The 15,948-nt window shown below is 40.8% G+C and overlaps 1 protein-coding gene across 13 annotated transcripts in view; it reads left to right on the forward strand.

The window, feature by feature from the left end:
- Positions 1-5,250, forward strand: part of tpra (translocated promoter region a, nuclear basket protein) — a 56,776-nt gene extending 51,526 nt beyond the window's left edge. For 8 of the 13 annotated variants that reach the window (XM_057057620.1, XM_057057621.1, XM_057057627.1 and 5 more), the window contains 7 exons: positions 204-295; positions 404-516; positions 805-903; positions 988-1,123; positions 3,810-3,889; positions 4,505-4,609; positions 4,973-5,250. In XM_057057620.1, the coding sequence (XP_056913600.1) occupies positions 204-295; positions 404-516; positions 805-903; positions 988-1,123; positions 3,810-3,889; positions 4,505-4,609; positions 4,973-5,028 (681 nt within the window). In that variant the 3' untranslated portion in view covers positions 5,029-5,250. Of the gene's footprint in view, positions 1-203; positions 296-403; positions 532-804; positions 904-987; positions 1,124-3,809; positions 3,890-4,504; positions 4,610-4,972 lie in introns of all 13 variants that reach the window. The other 5 variants (XM_057057624.1, XM_057057626.1, XM_057057623.1 and 2 more) reach the window with 5 other exon arrangements.
- The last annotated feature ends 10,698 nt before the right edge of the window (positions 5,251-15,948 follow it).

The raw sequence follows: 15,948 nt of genomic DNA on the forward strand, positions 1-15,948 counted from the left end.
AATTTACATAATTGTACACATGTGCAAAGTCTTCTTTCAAAAAGGGTGACTCTTGTCAATTTTTAAATGTAAGAATAAGAACTGCAACAGTTCTATAAACATGGTTGTGCATGGATGCTATATAAATAAAATGAAATTCCTGGTTTGAATTGGAAATCTTAGATTATCATTACTGATGCTTTGTTTTTTTTGTTATTATGCAGCAACACTTCTTTGACGATGAAGACAGAATGGTTCCCAGCACTCCCACATTAGTGGTTCCACACCGTACGGATGGCTTTGCTGAAGCCATACAGTAAGCTCTACACACATGCAATTTCAATTTCAGATCATTTTATAGATGTGGTGAATCTTTCGGAAGAATATGAACCCCAGTGGTCTTAATTTATTGCAACCTTCCCAGCTCCCCTCAGGTAGCAGGGCTGTCTACCAGGTTCAGGTTTGGACCTCCAGAAGATGTGCTTACTCAGGCATCATCCTTGCACTCTGACTTGGGTCAGCTGGCCTCTCAAGGAGGTACCACATACACATGTATGCACACATAGACACTTGTACTTCAGCCTTTGCCATGACTTTCATTGAAGATGCATTCACCCACTTACTATGACATTACAACCAGTTCGCCATCTCTTACCTCAACTTAAACACAATTCTACCTTAGAACCCAGTCTTTAATCTCCAACAGCCCTCTGCACTTGTAATGGCCAGCATAATTGTCCATATTCTTTTAGTAAAATGTGTTTTCTGACACAGAAGTTCATAGTTCAAAGGATTCTAAGGCTAACCTATACATTTGGGGCTTAGGTTTAGGGATGTATGAGTCCCCTCTGTTTCTCACAGCTCATGATGAAGCTGGAGGAGGAAGAAGCGTCCCCACTACCCCTTTACAGGTGGCTGCTCCAGGTAATGCAGTCTTTATTTTCACACGGCCATAAGTGTCTAAGATGCGTACTGTGTTCAAACATGCTATTCGACTGGCTCTGTCAGTCACTGTCTTTACAGAGTCCTCAGATAGTGTTGAGAACATTACATCCCAATCAGTACCTATGGCAAGCGCCTCCACTGTGATGGCCGCTGCTGCAGATGAGGGAGATGAGGTATTTGTGGACCAGGAAGAAGAAAAGTAAGCATCTTACAAGGATCTCTTTTGAGAAAATTTTTTGCCTTTGCCTCTATATTGTTTATGTCAATGTATGCTGGAATTTGAATTTATTTTCATGATATCAGTATTTAGAAAATGGGTACTTTGTTGGTGGGTTGGTCCTGATTTATTGTGGATCTACATAATCCTCTCTTGTCTGTACCCTCACCCTCATTTTATCACAAAATAGATATTGAGGGCCACTGAAAGTGCTTTGGTCGAGACCCAATTGATTCACACCCCTTAATTTAGTAACCCTTCACTTTCATTGACAGACATTACTTTTCGCTCTCAGCTCTCAGTATTTAGCTGTGTGATGGTGCTTTTTTTTATTTATTTTTTTAATAATGGCTCCTGGTCTGTTTAACTAGGGGGGCTCTTCAGGCTCTCTAAGTGATACATCCAACTTTGGGTGCAAACCTTTGAAACCAGGCTGCAGGGTAAAAAAGTTTTAAAAACATTACTGTGAAGCATGCACGTTAATCTTTCAGATAGCCCGCACACCTTGGAACAGCAGCAAATTACCAAGTACTGAGCAACATTTGTGTTGCTGACTGTGCTAGGTTTGTTATCACTCCTCCAACAAAATGTTGATTTGCTGCATCAACTCATGGAGGATGATTTGATAAAAGGACTTTGTCAGTCGTTAATCTTCTGTCAAGCATTGCTGACTACTGGCCTGGCATGCTCGCTACTGTGGTTTCAGTCATCATCGCAGATCTGTGTAAATGCACATTGTTTTCTCACTTTCGATTCCAGGTTCAGGCCTTGCGCCTGCCCCTTGTCTACTCTTAGGTGGCTCACCATTACCTCAAATGGGACGCACAGTTTAGTATTCTGCTTTCATTGTTCTCTTGCAGCAGGGGTTCACTTGCTAACATGACCAGGACACACATGACTCAGTCTGTGTCTGTAAAAAAATATATATTAGAAGATAAATTTTCCTGCAAATTATTTCCAATAAATAGATATTTTTGTCAACATTTTGAGACCAAATTAACCCACTAATGTAATGATGGTGTATTTTAAAAATGCAAGTAAAAGTGCGATGCAAAACCTTTATTTCTAATGAGCATTTTTTTTTTTTACCATTGTAAGTAGATTGTCAAAGACATTTAAATATCCTTAATAAATAAAACTAAAAATAAAATGGACTTGGTCTCTTTCAGCAAAAACTGCATGTAAAATTCACAACCAAAACAATAAAGTAGACCCTGTCATCTGAAATCACACGATCATTCCCTATTCACTACTCAATACAAAGGTAGTTGGATTCATTGAACTACCGGTACTTGTTCACTTGATAACCTGAAGCGCCACGGCTGAATGTCTGAAAGAGGGATTTCAAACTGCATCATATCATCGCATAATAAATATGCACCAGCTTGATGTCAGTTGAATAATTTTAATTTTTGTCATGTATAGGTTTTTGCTTGTGTCTACAAAGGATGACGAGATATGTTGCTTGCTTGGTTAGGGTGCATTACTTATCCACTAATTTTCGCAATGCATTATGGGAGACATTGGGTGCATGTCATAGGGTACAGCGAACCTTACTCAACACCCAGACAGCCCTACATAATGGTGTACACAATATTGAGTACAGTATAAAGGCAATAGGGAGTGGTTTCTGACACACTGAATGTCTTTGTTAAGAAAAAAACACTAATATATATATATATACAGTATATATCTCAAATCTCTTCCTCGCCCTCCTGGGCGGTGCCTCCTTCCTTCAGACTCAGGTCCTCGACCAGAGGCCTGGGAGTCTGAGGGTTCTGCGCAGGATCTTGGGTGTTACTGCCCCTAGTGTCTCAATCACTACTGGGACCACTGTTGCCTTCATGCCCCACATTCTCTCCATCTCCTCCTTCAGCCCTTGGTACTTCTCCAGCTTCTCGTGTTGCTTCTTCTTGATGTTGCTATTACTTGGGATTGCTATCACCACCAATGTCTTCTGGTGTTTATCCACCACCACTACGTCAGGCTGGTTGGCCACCACCATCTTGTCAGTCTGGATCTGGAAGTCCCACAGGATCTTGGCCTGCTTGTTCTCCAGCACTTTCGGGGTTGTCTCCCACCTGGACCCTGGGACCTCCAGTCCATACTCAGTGCAGATGTTTCTGTACACTATGCCAGCCACCTGATTATGCCGCTCCATGTATGCCTTGCCTGCGAACATCTTGCACCCTGCTGTGATGTGCTGGACTGTCTCAGGGGCATCTCCACACAGTCTGCACCCGGGGTCTTCTGTGGTATGGTAGACCCTGGCCTCTATTGCTTTTGTGCTCAGGGCCTGTTCTTGTGGAGCCATGAGTAGTGCCTCTGTGCTGTCTTTCAGTCCGGCCTTTGCCAGCCACTGGTATGTTTTCTCTATCAGCCACTTCCTCAATTTGTCGGGGGTACATTCCATGCAGGGGCTTGTCCTTCCATGATAGCCCCTCAGGTTCCTCCTCCTTGGTGGGCTTTTGTTGCCTGAGGCATTCACTCAGTAGTTGGTGTGTGTGTATATATATATATATACTGTATATAGTATTGTGTATACCGTATATACTGTACTTGTTTTTGTGTTTGTTTTTTTTGCTGACATTGCACCTTTAATTAAACCTTGATGTAATATACTTATGATTTTTTTTTTTTACCCCCCCATCCCACCTTTCCCGTCAAGTCCTGGTCTGGTGTCATCTGCAGAGACAGCTGCCGAACCTGAATCGGAGGTAGCTTCAGCTCAACAAGATGAGGATCCTGGTAATTTATTCATTTTATTAATGGCAGTGGATTTTTCAGGAGTTTAGTGATGTACAAACATGATTGGCCCAATCATATATTGCTGCACTCTATTATTGCCTGTTCATTTGGGAAAACCTTATTACTTTTTCAATTTAAAGGCATATTTTGATATTAATGCTTTAGATAATGAACATTACAAAACTCAGAAGAAGGACATTTTAAGTTCAACTTGCTGTTCACTGCAGCAAGCACATACATTGTACCAAAAGGCGCACCATTACAACCATTGGTACAACCATTATACCAAAACGGGAATGGAACATGAATCGTTGGTGCTGTAAATTATAACATGGTATTGTACTTCAGTTGAATAACTTTGTTCATTTTGATGGAACTCAATTATATTAGATTTTATTCTTAAAACCTAAACTATTTCATTATTAATCACAGGAGGAAGTGCTAATTTATTAATTGATTGATTTTATTAAAAGAAAAAATACCAGTTTCAATGTAAAACTCTTGGATTTTTCAACTAAGATTTTCTGCTTCTCCTGTTGTGATCATTGTTCAGCTCTGTTGAGTTTCTGTCCCTTTGTTGAAAATTAGAAATGTAATTACTGGGTTCATTCTCAGAAAATGGCAACATTCCTCAACAAGCTGGGAACAGTCTGCCTCTGGTCAACCGCCTCTCTGCCAGAGGAGGGAGTGGGGAGCGCAGAACCCCCCTCAGTCGCAGAGGTATTCATTTATTTGCGCGCTCATTTATTCACACAGTCACACATTACTCCAATTTCCAATGATGGAGCTTCTGAGACTTTTTAAAATTTTACATTTTTAAATGACTTTTCAGTTAACATTGTTTGTCAGAATATGTCATCTAATGTTCAACACTGATTTGTTGGTTGGATTTTTAAATTTTAAATTTGAACTTGCTGTAAGGAAATATGAGAAATCACATTAGTTACTTAAAATTTAATGAACTTATACTTGTATTCATATAAAGGCTCAGTTACATTGCTTAGGTTCATTACAAAGCAGTTCTCAGAAGTTTTGTAGACAAATATGTCTTTAACACTAATTCACCTAATTTCAAATTTTTAGGAGCTTATACCAGAGGAGGAAGAGGAGGGACCCGAGGCAGAGGAGGGTTGGTGTAATGGTGGCTGCTTTGACCAAAAAAGCCCAGAAAATATCGATCTGAATTGATTTTTAAATTCCAAGGTGTTCACTATATAGTCTCCTATAAGCCTCAGTAGTTACACTGTTATGGTTGTGAGGTCACACTAATTTTTAGTTTTATGTGAGAGTAAACAATTATTTTGATATTGTGCAAATGTTGGCCCTTTTTGCTAATAAATTAGAAATAACACAACTAGAAACGTTGTCTCTGCTTATCCGTGTGCGTGCGTGTGTGTGTGCGCGCGCGTGCGTGTGCGTGCGCGTGTGCGCAGCATACAGCTGTTTTGATTGCCTAGTCAATTTTTAAATATACGTAGTATCTTGCCACCACTGCCCCTTTAATTTTGAGATGTCTCTACAGTACTGGTTTTCTTTCACTTTTTTTGTAATTCAGTACTATCTACCTGGGAGTTTTTTGGTACTTGCACACATGTACAGAATTTTGTTATCTGTCCACCCAGTACAGCCAGTTTTGTACTGTATTTTCATGACCATAAAGCACAGCTGCTTTCAAAAGTTAAGTGGCTTTTTCAACATAACTATACTTCTTTCATCTGCCTTAAAAATATGTGCACAGGTGAACAGTTAAAGTACGGTAAATTGAAATGCTCATTTTGAAAAATCTTTATGCAAAACTAATTTCCAAGTCCTTAAAATGATTAAATTGGACGTCTTTATAGATGCAGTTTTATTGGTAAATCTTCTCATTCTGTAACTAAAACTATAACTGATTCTAAAAAGGAAAAAGTATTTTGTACCTGTTGCATTTGAAGGATTTGTTGATTGAATTTTGGAATGTAAACTTGTGGTAAGGAATATTTTGAAATTGGAGCAATCACATGGGCAAAAACCAAGGGTACTTAAAATTTAATGAACTTACAGTTGTATTTACATAAAGGCTGAGTTACATCACTTAAGTTCATGACAAAGCAATTTTCAGAAGTTTGTAGACAAATGTCTTTAACACTGATTACGGCTGTTTTTGGAAGCTTATTCCATAGGAAGGATGCAAGGCAGAGGGGGGTTGATGCAATGGTGGCTGCTCTGACCAAAAAAAGATCTATAGGCTTCACATTTCTTTCCATAGTTTTACCAAATAGGAGAGCAGTCTTTCAATTGGAATCGGGAAATAGGGATGGGGTCCTAAATACCTGGCTCCATACTTATCTCCAAATCCAGAGATCAACCTCCATTTCTGCCTGTACACAAGTGGATTGGATTCTGTCTAAATTTAACTCCAAAAGTTTCCTAGTTGCCCAAAGACAAAGGCAAGTTACAATTCATCGCATTATATGAATAATATGAATGACCACAAAATCAATCTACGGTATATATTTATTGCATTGAATAATATGATTATTCAATAAAAATCTTGGTCATTCATTATACGATCAGAATACCATTATCATTTTGACATTTCCAAGCAAGGAGTTATTCATAGGGTCTAATATATTCACTCTCTAAGGTTCCACTAATATCTATGTGCAATCATGTGTTTTGTAAATTTGCCTCAACATTCCCTTAAATCTTTTCCACACTAAAAAATGTTTTATCCATTTTTAATTCCAAAGAACAACTTCTATGTCTTTTTCCCTTAAAACATTTAATTTTTTTTAGTCTTGTGTAACAAGGTTTTATGATGGTCAGTTGGTAAACCAACTCATATATATTTATTTGGAATTTTGTGTCGACTCACAAGTGATAAAATATCCTATTATTTCTTGTATGATCCATCACATTCTTTAGATTTTATTGCGACATTTGATCTTTCTATGAGTCAAGCCATTTGTAGACGATTAGCACATCTATGATCTAAATCAGTCTAGTGCTGTCCCTTTAATTCCAATCACATGTCCCAGTCTCTGTAACAGGATGCTGTGATCAAGTGTATCAAAAGCAGCACTGAAATCCAGCAGAACTAGCATAAAAACCAGTCCATGATCTGAAACTATGAGATCATTTACTGAATAGTTAGATTATTCATTAACTTTAATAAGTGCTGTTTCTGTGCTGTGAGCTCTAAAACCTGAATGAAACATCTCAAACAGGCTGTTCCTCTGCAGGTGCTCCAGTAACTGCGTCACCATCACCTTCTCCCAAATTTTAGAGGTAAAAGGAAGGTTGGATATAGGCCTATAATTTGCTAACAGATCAGGATCCAGTGATTTTTTTTTTCTTAATCACTGCCACCTATATAACCTAAGAACAATTGATCTGGTGAAATATTATTGGTAAAACATCCTTCAAGAAGTGTGTTGGGATGGGATCTAAAAGACACGGGGGAATTGAATTTCTGAATTAGCAAAGATGGCTCAAAAAAATATATAGGGGTGAAGAAGTTTAAGGACTCGTTGGAGAACCTGTATGTTCCCACAGTCAGCACATCTGATGATAAGTCTAGTGCAGTCAATAGAAACCATCCATCCATCCATCCATCTATTCCCGGGGGCCTCCTACCGGAGGGACATGCCCTGAACACCTCACCAGGGAGGCGTCCAGGTGGCATCCTAACTAGATGCACAAGCCACCTCATCTGGCTCCTCTCAACGCGGAGGAGCAGCGGCTCTACTGCGAGCTCCTCCCGGATGGCAGAGCTTCTCACCCTATCTCTAAGGGAGAGCCCAGCCACCCTACGGAGGAAGCTCATTTTGGCCGCTTGTACCCGTGATCTTGTTCTTTCGGTCATTACCCAAAGCTCATGACCATAGGTGAGGGTAGGAATGAAGATCGACCGGTAAATCGAGAGCTTCGCCTTTTGGCTCAGCTCTCTCTTCACCACTACGGACCAGTGCAGAGTCCTCATTACTGCGGACGCCGCACCGATCCGCCTGTCAATCTTTTGCTCCATTCTTCCCTCACTCGTGAACAAGACCCCAAGGTATTTGAACTCCTCCACTTGGGGTAGGATCTCCTCCTTGACCCGGAGAAGGCACTCCACCTATTTCCAGTTGAGAACCATGGCCTCGGATTTGGAGGTGCTGATTTTCATCCCAGCCGCTTCACACGCGGCGGCGAACCGATCCAGTGATCGTTGGAGGTCACAGGCCGATGACGCCAACAGGACCACATCATCTGCAAAGAGCAGAGACCCGATCCTGAGGTCACCAAACCGGACCCCCTCAACACCATGACTGCACCTGAAAATTCTGTCCATAAAAGTTATGAACAGAATCGGTGACAAAGGGCAGCCCTGGCGGAGACCAACCCCCACTGGAAACGAGTTCGACTTACTGCCAGCAATGTGGACCAAACTCTGACACCGATCGTACAGGGAGCGGACGGCCCGTATGGGGGGTCCTGTGGGGGGTCCATACTCTCGGAGGACCCCCCACAGGACCCCCCAAGGGACACGGTCGAATGCCTTCTCCAAGTCCACAAAACATGTGGACTGGTTGGGCAAACTCCCATGCACCCTCGAAGACCCTGCTGAGGGTGTAGAGCTGGTCCACCGTTCCACACCCAGGACAAAAACCACATTGCTCCTCCTGAATCCAAAGTTCGACTATCCAGCGGACCCTCCTCTCCAGTACCCCCGAATAGACCTTACCAGGGAGGCTGAGGAGTGTGATCCCCTTATAGTTGGAACACACCCTCCGCCCCCTTCTTGATGCACAACATGGGTCTAAAGCAGTGCTTCTCAATTATTTTCTGTTACGCCCCCCCTAGGAAGAAGAAAACATTTAGCGCCCCCCGCCGTGACTATAATTAGTATCATTTGCCTATGAAATTGTTATAAGTACACCTCTGCATAACATTGTATCCTTATTAATATTAAAGAAAACAAAAAAAGAAAGAAATATAGACCAAAGCGGGATGATTGTTGCCAATATTCGGCACGTTTTTGCCGAAAAAACTCAAGCGGATTATCAGCGTGACTGGGGTGTAATGTCTTTAAGTGACGCCTTCATTTATTTATTTATTTATTTGGCTTCATGCTGTCCGCTGCCAACATTTTTAGACACAGTAAACACACCGGTCTTTCCTCGTCTCCCACCGTAGTCGCAGTGAAGCCAAGCGCTATACTGTATATGCTTCGTCATATTTCCTCATCTTAGCTTTCGTTTGTCTCATTATCTCCGTCTCTCTCCGCCTTTCTTTTCATCACTGTTAAGTATTCATGCTGTTCGTGCTGTCTCTTGATGGTTTGTTCACTGCACTTCCTATCTCTTGCTCTGTGGTGTGTGCGCGCGGGATGTGCAATTACACTTTATTCTAGTACGGCAAAAAAAAAAAAAAAGTTCTCCGGGGTCACACGCGCCCCCCCTGGCATCGCACCGCGCCCCACTATTTGAGAAGCGCTGCTCGACTGAGTTTTATTTGCTTTATCTTTGCAATTAATTAATTTTATTACTCAGCATTCCAGGTATTCCTCAATTAACTTGTTTTTGATCAAAATTCATCCTTCTTGTATATTTTTCTTTTTTATATTTTGAATAAAAACACTTTTTATATCACTACCCCTCTAATGCGCAACATGGGTCTAAAATGGCCATATCCATATTATTTCATGTATGGCTGAGTGTTTCTATGCTGAATGTTAATCTACCGTATTTTCACGACTATAAGGCGCACCTAAAACACTGAGATTTTCTCAAAAATTGAGGATGCGCCTTATAATATGGTGCGTCTTGTGTGTGGACTGAGTTCCAAAATCTGCTGTGTGCCTTTGGTGGGTGCACTACGGTAAATGCTCCGCCCATCGATTAGTGGCACACTTATGCGTAAGGACCCCCTAAAATGGCGCCGGTCAAGCAACACGTGTATGAGGCTTACTTTAAACTGCAGGCTTTAAACATGCAGCTGAAAATGGCAATCGAGCAGCTGCAAGACATTTTAACCCTATAAAGCCTGACACATCAAAAAATAGCCAGAAAATTCTAATTTTTTGGAAATGAGATGTTTATTGAACCTTTTAACAAAATTCCTTTTTTTTTTTTTTGTTTTTGACATTTTTTTTGTATCAAATATGATACATTAGGCGATTTCGGCAACTTTTAGCTCACGACTATGTTAACTTTAGACACAAAAACAAAGTTTGCCCTTAACATTTTGACAATATAGAACATGAACAACAACATTTTTCTCTTTGTTTTTTTTGCATAGCACTTTTTAGCACAAGAGGCACACTGCAGCCTCTTTTACGGGGTGGTGTTGGAGTTGTTTCTGGAGAGGACAGTGGTCTGCCACACTTGATTTTGGTTTAGAAAAAAGAGACGTCTCAGAATCTCACGTATCAAATATGATACAAACGGCTTTAAATGGTTAATGTAAATGAGTCCATGGTCAGAAAGTGGAGAAAACAAGAAAGTGAACTGCGCCAAGTGAGGAAGACGAAGCCGAGTTTCCGCGGGAACAAAGCAAGGTGGCCCGAGCTGGAAGACCGAGAAGAACAGTTGGTTGTGGGACAGTGAACAACTGGAAGGGGCGTCTCTACTGTCACCATTTGACAAAAGGCCAAAGCGATTGCTGAAGAAATGGACATTGAGCACTTCCAAGGAGGTCCATCTTGGTGTTTTCGCTTTATGAGGAGGCAGCATCTCTCCATACGTGCAAGGACAACTGTTGCGCAGCGGCTGCCCGCGGATTACCAGGAGAGGGTGGCCATCTTCCGCACCTACTGCCGCGACAAGATAACCGCACCCAGCCACATCTATGAGGCAGCGGTGGGCAGGTTATGCCACCATATGCGGGTGGATTGTAGACGCATGGGCTATGATACCGTCTTCATGTATTGTAAGAGCTTTCACAAAAGCCGGCATCAACACTGAAGCGGAACCAGTTTTTGAGTCTGAATCAGATGATGAAGAAGAGAAATTCAGGATGTTGGACATTGAAATAGCGCAGCTGTTTAATTCAGATACAGAACATGAAAACTTTGATGGTTTTGTGGCAGAAGAATGAATATTTTGTTCAATAAATGTGTCAAAACTCACTGTTTTACGTCTGTTGTCATTTTTTTACTGTATGTTTTACCATGCGCCTAAAAATACGGTGCCTTATGGTTGTGAAAATACGGTATATATTTCATCATTTATTAATCTAACTAATTGTTTTATTCAGCACAAATCATCATATTAAGTGTTCTGTTCTTCCTTTATGAATAAGCAAAGCTTTTGTCAGTCTTCATGAAGTTTTCACACAGTAAATATAACTGATAAGGTTTAAGTTACATTGAGAAAAAGTACATTACTTGTCAGAGAGGAAAATATATTCAATAAATAAATAATAAACCCTAGCTGCCCCACTATCAAGCGTGTCTGTATACTGATGATAATATTTTGTGAATTTGCTTTTCTAGATTCAGATCATGGCTGTTCATAGATTCACTGCTGAAATGGTTGTGGAGATGCGGCAGAAGGGACTAGATCAGGAAGATGAGGATGGAATTGGTCCTGATTCTGAGAAATCTCAGATGATGATAATGAACCAGCCTATGTGCCTCGGGGTCAAGCTGGAGTTATGGGTGTGTCTCTCCTGAATGAAGACTCTTCTGATGACAAAAAGGGTTCATCTGATGAGTCTTCTGAAAAGGAAATTCCGACCCAGTAAAATAGATTTAATAAAAAAAGGGTCTTACTGAAATGAGAATCCCTGGATCAGTAGCTGTTTCACCAAAGGATGACTGGTATAAATTCATCAGTGACAACATCATTGAAGATGCACCAACTTAGAGGGACACAGAGCAGCCACAGCAAAAGGGAGAGTGGAAAAGCATCGACAAGGAAAAGAACATTCTACAGAATGTTCATGTTTGTGTACAACAAATAAACACATTTCAAATATAAAATTTATGATTATTTGGCCCAAAGCATTGCTAAAGTGATTATTTGAAGCAAATTATTGTTATAGTTTGAAGTTATTTAATTCAAAATCACACCTAGATAAATGTGTCATTTTTGACACGTGGTGTAGTAATCCAAAATCTATTTTTATTCCTAAAACAATAAACAAACAATGGAAGCATTGACCTTCTACTAATCAAAAACCAGATATTAAAATTATAATTGGGACATTTAATAATAAAATAAATTGATTTTAGAAAAATACAGCAAAGAAACACTCACCCAGCCTGAAATCACATGGAAAATGAATGCAGGTAATTTTTGACCCATGTTGCGCATTAGAAGGGGTGTTCATATGTTGTGCGTCAAGGGGTTAAAAAGAGTTAAATATGTTATTGTTGGTGGATGAGGGTTCTAAGGAAGCAGCAGAGAGGTGTGTAAGACTACAACTCTGCATCCAGGTCTGGACCCTGGATTGTCAGGTCACTTTGGGTCTAATAAAATTTGCCAAATTACTAGAAATGAGAGAAGCACCATCCCGTGTGGGATGGACACCGTCTCTCCTAATCAGGCCAGGTTTTCCCCAAAAAGTGCTCCAATTGTCTAGAAAGGCTACCTGGTTTTCGGGGCACCACCGTGACAGCCAGCGACGAAGCGATGACATGCGGCTAAACATCTCATCGCTGGCCAGATTGGGGAGGGGACCAGAGAATGCTACGGAGTCCGACATCGTTTTTGCGTAGTTACAATACGTAGATATTTGTGAAAATATGGTTGGAATTTCACAGTAACCTTGTGGCAATCTAGTCCAAGTATCTTGTTTACCTTGGAAAGTAAATGCAAACCAAAACTGACTGGGTGCACTGGAATTGGAAAGAATGCATTGCTAATGTCTATTACAGAAAATAACTTTCCATCTGATCTTATATCGTTTAAAAGTGTAGATGGATGTGGAACTGTGGGTGCTCTCTGAATTACATTTACTGCTTGCAGATCTTGCACTGTCCGCCATCTATTAGACGGTGGAGCTTTCTTAACTGGAAACAATGGTGTATTTACAGGTGAGTCATTGCTTTCTCTGATGACTCCAGCTTTCAGTCGTGACTGTAAGACCGGTTTTATCCCCTCTTGTGCATCAGGTTTCAGGGGATATTGTCTCTGATGAGGCCTATAATCACTCTTTGGTCTGATTTAAACTGGTTCTGCTCCTTTAATCAATCCTATCTGCAGGTCCTTCTGACCACAATTTAAGAGAGAGAACTTAGCTTCTCTTCCTCTTTTTCTGTTAACATAAACAAACCTCATGTCTGTTCATGCTCAACACTGAGATGTTACGAGGGAGTGAAAGCCGGCACTCTTTGGTTCAACGTGACCTTCCACACTCTGTATTTGCTGTTGTACCATCTATCTGGACCCTCCTGTTTCTAATCAATCAATGCTGACCACATTCTTGCTTAACATCCTAAATGCTTCCACATACCATCCTTTGGCTTAGATACTGATATGTGAGTGACTGAGCCTGGAACGTGATACAAAGCTGTTGCCGATTATGGCAGGCAGCTTACCGTTATCACTGCAGTTTCTTCATGAACATAGACATCTTTTGCCATGCCCGTAATTGTCTTTGGCAGCTGAGCAAACTTCTTGTCAAACTTTGGATCTGGTGGTCCACCATAATGCATGGTTACATGCAGTGTATGTGGATTGTGCCATTCAGCTGTGTCTAACATAAGCTCACATATTTTCTTTTACAAATCTGACGAAATTTGCTGAACAGGCATTTTCTACGACATCTAAGGTCCAATAGGGTACTGGCTAATCCAGGCCTTCCAACAGTAGTCATGCGCTGGATTTTAATTTGTCCTTTCTTCCCTGGTAACAATGCAGTTCTCAACTGAGAGATTAAGTCACATCCTAATAGACTGACTGGACATTGTGGTGACAGAATCACTTGAGTCTTAGCACGTAACCCTGACACCGGGTCTATAATATTTACATCTTCTGACAGTCTTGCTTTATTTACAACTCCATTTGCTGATCTCACTCCCATTGTGTTTGTTGATTTCCTAATGTGTGGAACAGCATCTTTTACAACTGTCTTTCCTGCCCCAGTATCCACAAGAAACTATAACAAAACTTCTTCAACTTCCAACTGAATTTCTGGTCTTTTAATATTTACACTAAAAATCTTCTCAAGATTCACTTCTACCTCCTCTTCATCTAGTCATGTGTCCCATGGATGAGACTTATCCTCCCCCTTATTCTTTCTTCCCTGTCTTTCCTCATCCACCTTCCTTTTCCTGCAATCTCTTGCCCAGTGGCCTGGCTTGCGACAATAATGACAACTATCATCTTTACTCTGTCCACTTTGACCTCTTCCTCTGCCTCTGCCGTGGCCTCTGCCGCAACCTCTTCCTCTTTGTTCATAGTAACATGTTTTGACTTCATCTTCTAGAAATATTTCACTACTTTTCTTTCCCTTTTTTATTCATATGCCTTTCTGCGTGCATGGCATGGTTTTCACATTCATTTACAGATTCTCTACGAAGACTTTGTTTTCTTTATGTGTACCATTATGGAGTGCTATTTTTAATTGCTGTTGATATGGCCCGTTGTCATTATCAGAAAACAGAATGCCACTTCTGTGACGGAACACATCTCTCATTCTATGACAATATTCTTCATATGATTCATTTTCTCTCTTCTTGCACCTTCCTATGGCACTATAATCAGCACGGTGTGTGAATTTACCTCTCATTCTCCCAACTACACCATCAATTTGAGTCCTGAGATCGTTTGTCTCATGGGCCCAGGGCTGTCCTGTTACTTGATCTATGGGAGTCCAATTTCCTCTGACTGTTGACCATTTACGGCCTAAGACAGTCATCAAGATTTCTGCCCCATTTGTGTGGTAACTTCTCATTAACTCATTTATTCCCTCTACACAAGCTTCAATGTCTACGTCGGGCTTAGGAATTTCAGCACAAGCTTTTTTACAATCCTCTGGTGTCCAGGTCCTGTAGACCAGCATTGTGGGGGGTTGAAGCTCTACACCACTATTTGGATTAGCGACTTCTATCGTTGGAAAAACATCTTCGACATCAGGTTTTGCTTCTGCTACTGCGATGAATTAATCGCCATAGCCTATGAGGGTCCTGGACTGAACACCCCAGGAATATGTCTACTCCAATTCATATTACTCCTGTCATATTGTGAACGTGTATTGGGTCCTAATTGAGGTGTGTTATGTCCTTCTTGGAGGAACAGATTATGACTGATTCCTCCTTCTGCCCCTTGAGGGGTGTTAATCGTAGAACTAGGTGGTGTGGGTGCAGGTGGTTCCTGCGCAGGTACTTTTGCCATTCTGTGCATTTTCCCGGAGACGCCCGTCTCGTCATCTTCAGGTCTTACATCGGCGGTTAACGATGGGTATATAGATTGAGGAGGACTAAAATAAGGTGGTGGTCCTTCCTCCACTTTTTCTTTTAATTTCTTGCCTTTATTGTGACCTTCTCATCTTTTAACAGACTCGTCGTACCAGACTTTGGCACAATGGAGGCCATATTTATCCTCTTTTTTGAGATCAGACTCTGCCTTTTCTTTAATTTCTCTCATCAGGGCCTTTAAATTCTCTGGTTTATCCAATTGTCCACCAAATCCAAATTTATCATGCCATATTTTGACAAAATTTGTTGACTTTGGATACCTTTGTTCCATGTATCTACAACATGGAGGAATTTTGAACTGGTCTTTTGCCTGTCCTTGTCCCATTCTGAGTTATGTGAGTCCATACAGGACGTATAATCTCAGATTTCCATACTTCCTTTTAAATCCTTCTTTGGTACTTGTCAGGCTTCTACTGTTGGAAATGTTGGATTGCAATACCTCTCGTGTGTCACTGCCAATCCGCGTGTTCTTTAAATGAAGACTTCAGGTAAACAAATGCCAATTTCAAAATGTATTTAGCAAATAGAATCAATTCAAGATACAAATATACAGAGCTCTGGGCCAGTTCATAACCCTACAAACAACAGAGTCAATTGTCAGGGCATGAAGTCTGACGACCTAACTATCCCTTGACCCAGTCTTTTATAGAAAGACATATGTAAATTATTG

The sequence above is a fragment of the Takifugu flavidus genome, chromosome 15, assembly GCF_003711565.1.
Source record: "Takifugu flavidus isolate HTHZ2018 chromosome 15, ASM371156v2, whole genome shotgun sequence".
NCBI classification, from domain to species: Eukaryota; Metazoa; Chordata; class Actinopteri; order Tetraodontiformes; family Tetraodontidae; genus Takifugu; species Takifugu flavidus.